Source organism: Nanorana parkeri, unplaced genomic scaffold (assembly GCF_000935625.1).
Source record: "Nanorana parkeri isolate BGI_ZX_2015 unplaced genomic scaffold, ASM93562v1 scaffold1575, whole genome shotgun sequence".
Taxonomy (NCBI): Eukaryota; Metazoa; Chordata; class Amphibia; order Anura; family Dicroglossidae; genus Nanorana; species Nanorana parkeri.
In genome coordinates this window covers 314,487-327,020 of record NW_017307843.1, presented here as the reverse complement: position 1 = coordinate 327,020, position 12,534 = coordinate 314,487, and the positions used below count along the sequence as shown (strand labels likewise).

General features: G+C 41.2%; 1 protein-coding gene across 1 annotated transcript in view; it reads right to left on the bottom strand.

Moving 5' to 3' along the window:
* LOC108798871 (inorganic pyrophosphatase-like) overlaps window positions 1-12,534 on the bottom strand; it is a 62,148-nt gene that overhangs the window by 34,091 nt on the left and 15,523 nt on the right. The window contains exon 2 of the mRNA XM_018570681.1: window positions 7,204-7,268. Within this exon, the coding sequence (XP_018426183.1) occupies window positions 7,204-7,268 (65 nt within the window). The remainder of the gene's footprint in view (window positions 1-7,203; window positions 7,269-12,534) is intronic.

The window sequence follows — 12,534 nt, the reverse complement described above, 5'->3', positions numbered from 1 at the left end:
TGACATTTTGTTACAAGTTTTATAAACACATATAGTTAATATTTGCGGGGTAGGGCCACCAAAAGTGGTCTTGGATAAGGGCGGTTAGCAAAATAATACATATTGTGCAATTATTGTGCAATTAAATTTGCCACGTTGAATATAAAATATGGTGCAAAACTACAAGAAAAGGTCAAATAGATGTTACACAATTAACCAGTGCCCAGGAAAGATGGAGATGTGCAAGTAGGCATGAAAGCCAAGCATACAGGATATATAAAATAGCTAGTAAGTGAGTCTGCTACCGTGTTTCCCCGAAAGTAAGACCTACCCCGATAGTAAGACCTAGCGCTATCTTCAGTGATTTCTGTAATATAAGACCTACCCCGAAAATAAGACCTAGTTCGGTGGTAGGTCTTATATTGCAGAAATCCGCTAGGTCTTACTTTCGGGGTAGCTGCACATAAACTGTGTAAAGACCGGCCGCAGCTCCCGCCCACACACCAGCCGGCCGCAGCTCCCGCCCACACGCCAGCCGCAGTTCCCACCCCGCCCACACTCCCGCCGGCCGCAGCTCCCGCCCACACGCCCGATGGAACCGGCATAACATCACACCGGGACTGGCAACAGCACGCCGCCTTCTGGGACGTCCAGTCCTCCCCCAGCCAGGTAAGACATCCCCCGAAAATAAGACCTAGTGTCTTTTTTCGTGCAAAAAAGAAAATAAGACACTGTCTTATTTTCGGGGAAACACGTAATAGGAGGCAACTACCAAGTAAAGAGATTTTTCAAACACTGAAAGAATGGATTCAATCCAAACTTTGAGAATCGCAGTAAAAGTGGTGTCACCCCCCTGGCTGTGCTGTCTGGTAGAGGTGTATGAATCACGAAAGAGGCTGGACAGAATTACAAATTCATTGGCAGATAAGACCGCATCTCCATTGTGGCTGCCTGCATGGAGTTCCGCACATGCAGAAGCACGCACATTCTCCAGAAGACACATAGGCAGGCACAATCAGTTTTACAAATGTCTTTTAGTAGCAATGAAGTTGAGTGATTCTAGAAAAAAGCTACCAGCTTTTATGTACCTTTTCTCCTACATGTCCTTAAAAAAGCGAGCAGAGCAAAATCAAGCCTTAATCAAAATGTTTTTCTTACTGAAAAGCATTTTGTGAGATAATCTAGTATTGCAAATGAACAATACACTGAGTGGCCAGTTTATTATGACCACCTGACGTTTGTAGGCAAATTAGCTATAATTAGCTATAATTTTGCGCTGAAGTTGCTAGAGGGCCAGACCATTATAAATAGGGAAGCAGGTTCTTTACCACAACAGTAGAAGTGATTTTTTTCTGAAGATATTGGTAAACAACGCGATTTAACAGCCTTTGAACGTGGGATGATTGTTGGGGCGAGCCATGGAGCGAGTATCAGCAAAACAGCAGAATTCGTTAAATGTTCAAGAGGGGCTCATTGTTAAAGTGTTTAAAGACTGGACTGTCAGCCGAAAATCTGGGTCTGAACGTGCGAATTGTGGCCGTCAGCGACTAGTCAATGTTAGGGCAGAACGGAGAGTGGCAAGACTGGTACAAGACAACAGAAGGGCAACAGTGCAGTGTCAGATTCCTTGCATCACCTTTCAACATCTCGTGGAGTCATCTCGCGGCCCAACAAAGTACTGATGGGGTGATCATAATAATCTGGCCACTAAGTGTATATCAGACAGTAATGGGTTTAAAATGACGGGAATTAAAGTGGATGGCCGAAAGGCTCTCTGTCACTATGAAATCCTCCCGATATGTGAATACTGCTCTACAAGAGTATCAGTAGTGTTTTACTACTCCCCTCCTTCCATTGCTATAAAAAAAAAAAAAAAAAGATTTTGAAAATGGAAATTGACACATTTTAACATTTTCTCAGTCAATTAGAGGATTTTTGCTTTGTATTAATTCTCTTCAAGTACTTTGTAGTTCTAAATTCCCCCCTCCAAAAAAATTATAAACATTTGCATTTCTTAATTCTTTAAAGTGGATTAAATGGCCAAATTTGCAGAGAACCATTAACTAAAATTCAGGAGGTGGTGAAATAATTGGAAAGGCTTTGTCCTATACATAGAGGTTCTTTTCTGCCTTCTGACTTTTTAAGGCTTTGATCCAGCAAGCTGACATATCAAAGTCAGTGTTCCTTATCAGAAAAACAACCTGCCTACTTTGTCTTATTTGATTTATGGCCTTTCTGCTGTTGATACAAATCTTTATTTTTAGCTCATGATGGTCCAGCCATGCATGCATCTTAAGTGTTTAATAAAACACCGGAGGTGTCCCAAGGTCACAGGTGAGATGCCAAGCTTTCGGTTTTAGAAAAATGTACATTTCTCAAACTTGCCCAATTTATCTTCTAAGATATCTTATTTCAAACAAGTTGATAATCAAAAAGAAAATACAAAAAACTGTTCTTTATTAAAGTGACAAATCCCATAATTTTAAAGCAAATGTGTAGATAATTGGACCAGGTCAGTGTTTATAAACTTTTTTTTACCCATGGCACCTTTTGAAAGTATGCAAAAGGTGCCCAGATGGGTTTTTTTTACATTTAGACTGGGGTGGCATACTTTCAAAAGGCACCTTTACCCACATGACGTGTGGGGAGCCTCCAAAATCCATACTAGACCTTCTCTAAAATAGGGGTCTGGTATGAATTTTAAGGGGGCACCACAATAAAAAAAAAAAAGTAGGATTCCCCCTTTCACATCATTCCCCCTTTACATCAGAATACCCCTTCAGGAGCCACCTTCCCTTACACTAGAAGCTGCTCTTCACATCAAAGTCCCCCGATTCCACATCAAAAGCGCTCTTCACATCAGAGGCATGACACTGTGTAAACATTTTTGAGGCACCCCCGTCTGGTTGAGAAAGGCTGGACCATGTAACGACACATCCAAGCTGATCAAAATGCACTTATCAAAACAGATGAAAGAAAAATCCAGATATACAATGGCCATAATTGCTACCATCATTTGGCCATTTTTAAAACCTTTTGGCATGATCCCCACATATTAGGTAGGAAGTAGAGCAGAGATTAACTTCCAGAGGCACCAAACATCATATATGCCTATTGTTGTTTAAGAACTGAACACCTAAAAATAGAATTTGGATTGAGCAGGACAATAGTAAAAAGTTTGTGGACAGTATTATACCTGTGCAATGCACTACTGTGCAGTATAACATTTTGAATGGCACCCCAACACAAAACTACAGTAGGGATGACAGACCTGGGTGTTTGAGTTAAACATTACCTTCAGGTTTTGCTACTTCTGTGTAGAAGTGCTTTCGCAGCTCATTTAAAACACAACACCCTGTTCGTTTAAATGCTGCTTGCAAGAGACTTTAAAAGATCGTAGATAGATAGATAGATAGATAGATGTTGGTGGGTTAGATACATATTTCTTAAAATGAACTGCTTGCATTTTTATTTTAAATTATGAGATTAAAGTCCAACTCCAGACAAACCTTTTTTGTTTGTTTGATTATAGTGTCAGTGACAGGAAGGGCAGTACTGATAGGAAAGCTCCCAACTGGGGACAGAGACAGCAAAAAAAACAACTATTTTTCCACTTAAATGTGGAAGGGTTAGAACCTCTTTCAGCGCCTTGATTTTTTAAATTTGTTTTGCTATCCATCTTCCTATCTGGGTGATCCTATTCCCTTCAATTCTTGCCCTGGTGACACAAGAAAAACAGCTATTGGCCAATCCAGTGGGAATACTGAAACTGTACTTTAAAAGCATAAACACCTGGTTAAAAAAAAAAAAAGAAAATTTCTGAATTTCCGCTGGAGCGTTATTCTTTTTGTCATGAGCTACATTTAGTTAGCTAATTTGTATTATTATTATACAGGATTTATATGGCTCCAACAGTTTGCGCAGCACTTTACAATATAAGGAAGAGATTACAATCACAATACAATTCAAGACAAGATAGTCCATCACACGAACAAGCTTGGAGCCACCCTCCAGAAGGAAGGACAGTGTCAGCATGAATTCAGACATGATTTGAGGATCTACAGCCGAGTGATACACAAATAAGATACATTTTTTGTCAATATTTAAAAGGTACTTGAATCCTTTAAGATATAGCTCCTGAGTTTAGGGTCACTTTAAAGGTTCTGTGGAATATCTTTATAAAAGGCAGATAAGCTATCAGCAAAGTCGGGTCATTTTGGTAAGGTTAAAACTATAAAGAGTTCAAATGTGCGATCCAGCAAAACATTTTGCATTTTACTCATTTAGGAGGCACAAGCTACCTGAATGTCATTTTATTTGTGCTGCTGGTTGCCTGGTTCAATAAATGTCAGTGTCTGACAGAATTCTTATGTTGGAATTGTCTCTAAAGTTGAAAAGCCTGTACAGTGTGTTCCCAGGTTCTCAGCAACACTCTCTATAGGTCTCATTTGCTGTTCGCATAGTGTTGATGTTTTCCAAAAAACTGCTGAAGTCTCAGGCATCATCCACATTAAAATCTATTTTTATTAGCTAGAATATAACATTTCTGGATAAAGGAAACATAAACAGAAATGTAAATTAAGTTGATAAAAAAAGATTAAATGAAAATGAAACCTCGCTTATAACTTTAGATTTTGATATTGCATGTATCCATGTAGCAATTGGCAAAGGGAGAATCCAGTCTTATCTTGCATGATTTGTAGTCCTGACTGTTCAGTGGTTTGTCCTGTGCATATATAACCAATACATACTGTAGCTCCCTTGATGAAGTGCAGTTCAGTGACATGGAGTACAATATGTGCAGGTTAGCTTATTTGTGAGGTGGAACTGTGTCGTTAACAGATAGCAGTTTGCTTTTTGGGCTCTGCTATTCACCGATAGCGCTCATAAGCTCACAACCAATTTGTTAACGAGTCCATTATTGGGAAACCAGTTTTAGAGAAGACTGTATAAAAATTGTATATACAAGGTCACCGCTGCCGCCCCGAGGCCGGGCCTCGGTGGCCTTGTGGGAAATCCGGGCCTGTGTATAACCTACAATTATTCTTATACAGGATTTATATAGCATCATCAGTTTCCACACGTTTTACAATATAACCTACAATGTATTTGTATTTATTTCTACAGCTTCAGATTACATTTTTTTACTTCCCTTTTCAATTCAACCAGACCCATACAGATGACTGGGGGCTCATCTATGACCAGGGACTAGAAAGGTAGCCTAGCTGTTTAGATCATCTACCTATTGTGATTCTACCCAAGCCGCATAGAACGGCTTGTACCCATGAAACGTGAAACATGGTCAGATCGCAGACCACCCCAATTACCTGAACCAAAGGGTTTTTCTCCCTGCAGGCTGCTGCGGCAGAGAGGCTTGTAGTTTTCCATGGAATACAAGTGTGGAGACATCATCACACTTTTGGTCCATTGCCACTTTCTTCCATACCCGTTACTGCATGTCTGTACCGTTGTACGGACAGGAGGAAGAGTCTTCAGGAGCCAGAGCTTGCAGCAACAATCTACTGATCATGGTTGCAATGGCTCCTATCTTTCTTTTATGAAGAAGTGTGCATGTATACATTTTCTGCAAAAGGTGAAATTATCCTTCAAGACTTTGAAGAATAAGGAAAACTGTAAGTACATAGTACAACATTACTCTATCAAAAAAGTAAACTGTGCAGGGAAAGAAACCACAATGACCCAAATAGATTGCACTGGAAAAAAGGATAAAACACTGCAACATTTTATTATACACAACAATGCAATCTTGATAGACAGCAACATGATGTACGAGTGCTTGTGTGCCGCTCCTGGCAGCCCTCATACTTTATACCAGCATTTCTTAGCCTTCTTCTTAAAGGAGAACTATGGGGTCAGTGTTTTTCCCCATAGTTCTCATTAGGGTAATGGGAGGACACAAACTAGCGTCCTCCCGTTACCCTAAGCTCATTATACCGCGAGCTACAGCGTCGGGATCCGCCCAGCTGCGTGAGTGACAGCTGGCTCTGCCTATCTAGAGGCAGAGCCAGCTGTACCCGTCCCCTCCCCAGTCAGCGCTGGCAGATCGGAGGGGGGGAGAGGGGAACCCAGCCCGGTATGTGTTCGCTCACCTCCCAATCTACTGAGCCGACCTGTGACAGTCTCATTGTCACAGGTCGGCTAGAACTATGAGGTGAATGGAAATCACTCATCTCATAGTTCTCCTTTAAACTTTTTTTAGTCACTGCACCCTTTAAAAGTATGCAACATGTAAAAGAACCACGTGTGGCCCCTCTAATATACATACCGGACCCTTATCCCAAATAGGGGACTTGTATAGATTTTAGGAGAGGACCCCCCAAAAAGAGCTGTTCCCCCATCATATTCCCCCTTTGAAATCAGAAGCCCCCTTTACATCAGAGCCCCGTTACATTGGAATCCACCCTTCATATCAGAGTTCCCCCTTCACATGAGAAACCTGCCTGTACAATGAAAAAGGCATGATGCTGTGTGAACATTTTGAGGCACCCTTGAGGAAGGCAGAGGGCACCCCAGGGGGCCACGTCACCATGGTTGAGAAAAGCTGCCCTAGACAATGGTCTGTGTTGCTCAACCAGTCCTGTAACCAATAGGATTGGAAAGGTCAGTTTTAATCAACTGTTCAGCAAAGAAGCCAAATACACTATGGGGCTGATTTATACACCGCTCACCCTGTTACTATGCTCCTTTGCTCCATTTAGAGCCCATAAAATGCTGCAAATCTCTTTAAGAATCAGCTCAATAGTGTACAGAAAATCTCTGGCGGAACAACCTGCAAACAATACAAATCATAAAAATACAGCACAGAAACCATGAAAACTAAAAGACAACAGGAGATACAACAGGATCTCAAAATACACAAAAGCGTCCTGTCAAAATGCTTTGTGTGGTATTGTTTTGATTTCTAGAACTTTTGGCATATTTATCCATCAGAAAAAAAAAAAAAAGAGCAATTATTGTATAAATATGCTTTTATCTGGAACAGGAAAATATTTTGCTAATGAGCTATTTGAAGCAACAGAAAGATCTACAAAAGGTGTTTTTGTTTATTAGAGATGATTACATTGATTAAAGGAATCTTGTCCAATTAGTAAACAATGTTGAAGCTACTACAACCAGCTCACAGATACATAACAATCATGATCGCTATGTATACAGTATGTGCTAAGAGAGGCAACATGTGCTGAATAAAATGAATATGCTTACTTTGGCTTCATCGGCATACAGAGGAATATCGTGGAACGGAGAGATAAACTTTCCCTTGCAGTCTTCTACAAACAGAAAAATAAAACAAATGATGTTATTTTTCAGAAATTGCATATATTTATTTTAGTTTATAATAAACAATGAGATTCTTTTCGATAGAGATGAAGGTTAGAACTACGGCTGCAACTAAATATTATTTTCATTAGCTAGAATATAACATTTCTGGATAAGTTGGCCGATTATTTTTTCGATTAATCTGATAAAAAAAATATCATCCTTAATTTAAAATAAAAAATACACAATGCAGCGTTACGGACAAAGTTTACTTCAGAATAAAACTGCATGCACAATTTTTTGCAATCGCACTGGAATGCACAGCACTGCCGTACAGTGCGTTCCAGTGCGGGCGATCACACTGTGGGTTGGAGGCGCGTTTGGGGTGTCATTGAAATTAACGGCACTGCAATGCACCTGACGCGGCAGAAAATTACTTTTTTCCCACCTTTTATACTTTAAAAAATAATAATTGTATTGTAAGCACATGGCGCTTGAATAGTTTCAGCTGGGGAATGACAGCTGCCAGTGGGAAGATTTCCACAGAGGGCAGCTGAATGTAAATACAGCAGGTAGTGGGCCTGTGCAATCGCCAGCCTGCTATTAGCCATTTTAAAATTGCAATAGCCAATAAAAGGCTGGCTATTGCACCAGTCCACTGCTTGCTGTGCTCTCCTCTCAGCATGGAGGAGAGAGCTAGGGGATCCAACTAACTAATCGATGATTAGTTGGTTGCAGCCCTAGTTAGAACCTTTGTCACGTTTGTTTTACTGTCGGTGTCACTGCGGAGATTTCCCCGTACAACAAGACAGAAATCTAGGAGAAATCTCCACAATGAAGACAGACAGCAGGAGACAACATGTGAAGGAAGAAGACAGATAATAGACCGAAATGGAGCGGCTCAACTCTCACACATCCACTCCTGGTAATGGAACATTGGTGGCAGATGGGCTACTGCCTAGGCCTTAAAGCCAAGAGTCAATAGAAAACCGGCACTCAAAATGGGATCAGTCGCCGTAGCTACGACTAAGGCTAAGTTATGAAGCCGAAATGCCTCAGCTTGTTGACTGTTTTTATATCTATATGGGAATACATGAGATTACTGGATTGATCACATTTCGAGTGCGTTTTATATAGACTCTTGGATTTAAAGTAAGGAGGAACCTCACCAACCAGGGGGACCCTTAGCAAGACCAATTCTTGCACCCCCTTTTCAAATACTGGCCAAGTAAAAACACATTCACTGTGTATCGATCAACAGCTAAATAGAACTGAGCTGTGTCCAGGTGTTTGTGACAATGGGAGGGGTTCCAGCACCCATCTGACCCACATCTAGTATAAAAAGGCCCCTAAATCCTGGAGGGCCCTTCTATAACTGCACAGTCTGCACCATTGGTCTGTCCACCCCTGTCCCTTATATATATATATATACACACACACACACACACACACACACACACACACTTAAAATCAAGATGGACATGGCGAAGTACATCTGAAAGGTGGCACATGTACCCTTAAAAACCCCTGATTACATGGGAGTAGGGAAAAGACTGCAGTTAACACCAAGCCATAACAAAGCGTACGTTTGGGAAACATGACACTAAATATTTAACCTAAAAGAAACAAAGTTAAAGCTTATGACTATACCAAATGCATAGTCTATTTTTCCACTTCCCCCAGTAATGCAAGCTGCATTTTAACTAAAGGTTTTCTTCAGAAGGCTAGAAGTTTGGAAGATAATGAGCCTGTCTGCATCCACATATTAGCAATGCCCTTTAGAAATTTCCAAGCAAGGCAAACAAAGGCTGCATCTCCTGGGCATAAGTTACACAAATGAACACAGCATGAAAAAAAAAAAACTAGCTGAGAAAACTTTATAGTCGGTGATAAGCAAAAGGTTACCAGAGAAACAAAAAACAGCCTAGAGCTATAATAAATATTGAGCATTAATGCACATTAAATATTGAGCATTAATGCACATTAAGAAATATTAAGGTTTCCAACTTAAGTAGTAAACCCATCAGAACATAAACGTAAACAATTATTGGCGGTGCAGCATTAAAGCCTGCTGTCCATCAGCAGAGGAGCAGACCTGATTGACAGCAGGCAGTTGGTGGGTTTAATAGCCAGCCTGCTACTGGCTATTGCAATCTGAAATAGCCAATAGCAGGCTGGCTATTGCACTGCCCCCTGCCTGCTGTTTACATTCAGCTGCCGGGTGTGCACTCCTACCGCCCGCAGATGAATGGGGGCGGAGGCTCAGTAGGGGTCAACTGATATCAGGCGACTGTCTGCTGTTTACATTCAGCTGAACAGAAACAGAATGTCGGTATCTGATATTGGCTATTGGCCTGAAAGGTGGTCCATAATCGGTATTTGTTCTAATAAAATTAATATTGGTCGACTCCTTGTCTCCAGTCTGACTGTCTCCTGAAGCATGTCCCCGGTATCCAACAACTCCCACATTATGTTCTCAGTCTCGAACCATCTCTTTTAGCATGTCCATATTTTATCACCATCTCATTTTGCTTGTCTGCAGTTTTCCGTAACATTACATAATATATGCGGCCCGCTTGTAATGTCAGGGGAAGCACTTGGGGCCCACTACATAAAGTAAGTTGAACACCACTGCTCTAGTTGCTTTGGCTGTTGTTCTTATGATCTGGCTTCAATACTTTATGAGTAACCAAGCAGAAACAAGTATGCAGATCAGGAGTTTTGACTTCACTTGCTGAAGACTTGTTCCATTTGAAGTCAGTGACACAATGGGGTTGATTTACTAACCTAAACACACACACACACCAGGTGTGTGTGATTTTCACACAGCAAAACGTATTTATCAACCAAAAAGTCTCTAAAAGCATATTTCCACTAATGCCATATATGGAAAAATCATGCACATGATGCATATATAATGCTGCTTCACAGTTTAGACAAAAATGGTTAGCTCATGCATTTACATTCCTGCATTCATCAACGCAAGCAACATAACATAGAGCTAATTTACACCACATTACCTTGCAATTCATTGCAGGGCTTTGAACAACACACCTGCTGGGTGTGTACACACTACAAAGGTGTTTCGATTCCTCCCATTGATCATGCTGGGAGGGAACACACTACAGAGGTGTATACACGTTCGTGGTGTGTTTAAAAGGTTAGTAAATCAACCCCATAGAAATGAAGCCAGATACAGCTACGTCATGGTCCAGTATTGATAATGCTGTCATAACTTATCATCTAAAAGGCTACAGGCTAATACAAAACCCCACAGACACTATTTAAAGAAAAAAAGACTGCTGCAATGTCACATATCATAAAAAAAAAAAATATGGATGTAATGTAGGGAGGTATATATCCTAAATGAGGAATGATTTACGTCCAGAGCTTTTAATAAATGTACCTGTACTGATCTTATACTGTAGGTCAGGGGAAGGCAACCTTGGCATTTCCCTTTTGATAAGTAAGGTAACCTATCACAGTGATGGGTAGGTAGTGGGAAGTGGGAGAGGGCCTATCCAAGTACGGACTTCTGTTCAGAAATCCAAATTTGCACAGAGCATATCAATTTGTTTCATTATATGTTCAGGAGACAATCCCTTTCAGCAGGAGAGCAGTCTATATAGTAAAGGATAGCGGAGGCCACCAAGTATTTTCTGGTCTTTCGAGCCTGCATTGCTACAAGTCAGTTGAGTTGTATTTCATGTAAACGAAAAAGAAAGGGCAAGACATTTCTAACCTTGGCAGCCTTGTTAAAACACAGTTGTAAAAATAAAAAGGTGACAAACTGGATTTCTAGGCTGAGAACAGTTGATACGCTCAGACAAGCTGTTCTGTTGTTTGCAGTACTATAATTAAAACATCTAAAAGTTGAATATAACAGCACGTCTGCTATCAGCCGATTCCTCAATTGCATTTAAAGCTTCGGTATATTGCAGAAGCACATTCACGATGATACACCCACCGGTGTTCCCAGCCAAAAGAAAATCAAGTGAACTTGTCATGCAACTGTGTTTTTCCACAAGGCTGTTACTCTTAGACTCTAAAGGTGCCCATACACCTGTCGATTATCATACTATAATCGCGGGTGATCCCGCGAAAATCGGCAGGTGTATGGGCAGCATGTGACCACTTCGACTGTAAGGTCGCACGACTTTTGTCTTCCAAGCATGCTGGAAAACCTGCCGAAAATCGTACGATTTTCGGCGGGTGGGTGGCATGCTCGGAAGACAAATGCTGCACAGGCCGGTGTGCGTAAGTGCACACTGCCCGCTCAGCATTGCAATCATGGGCAAGCCCTCCCATCAGTGGGGAGGGCTTGCGATGATCGCAAGTACGATCTGCCTGTCCAAGATGGGCAGATCGTACGAAATTTTAAATCACCTTACAACCATCGCATAACGAAAGTCGTGCGATGGTTGTAAGGTGTATGGGCAGCTTTAGACTCTAATCAACGTGTGTGACTACAGGGGTGCACCAGAGCAAAGCTAAAACCTGTAATACCTTTATTCTGTCTACTGCCTATAACTCCAATACAAATTTCCGTTAAAGCTTCCAAATACTGTGTATATATTATATATATATATTTATTTGCATTCAGGCTAAAGCTGGTCATAGAGTGTAGCGGGCGGTGGCACATACAAGTGCAACTGAACTGTTCTAAGTGTAGAGACGCTTTAAAGCAGCTTTTCTCAACCTTTTTTTTAGTCACAGCACCCTATTAAGGTATGCAAAATCTTGAGGCACCCCAATCTAAAATATATATTAAAAAAAAAAAACATACTGCCCCTCCAAAATCAGTAGCAGACCTTTATCCCAGATAGGGGTCTTGTATGGATTGTCAGGGAAGACCCCATGCAAAAACACATTCTCCTATCACAGGAGTGTCCTCCCTTCAAAACAGGAGCCCTAGCTTCACATCAAAGCCAACCCTCCTTTCACATAGGTAGCCCTCTTTGTATCAGAAGCCCCCCTTCACACAAGGAGCCTCCTTTTCAATCAAACCCCCCCCTTTAAGGCCTCATGCACACACAATGCAAGAGCAAAATTGTATATTGCGTATATGCGTGCACTATATGCAATCCCAGAATGCATAATAAAATACACAGAAATACGTTGCGCGAATGCATCTCGGGTCCATTCTGTTTTTGCACATCTTTACGCAGCGCATATACGCAGCGTATTGTATGGCAGTGTGAATGAGGCCTAAATATCAGGAGCCACAGCTGTGGCAGCAGGGCAAGCAGGCCTGGAATGAGGAGAACTTTTTTGAAT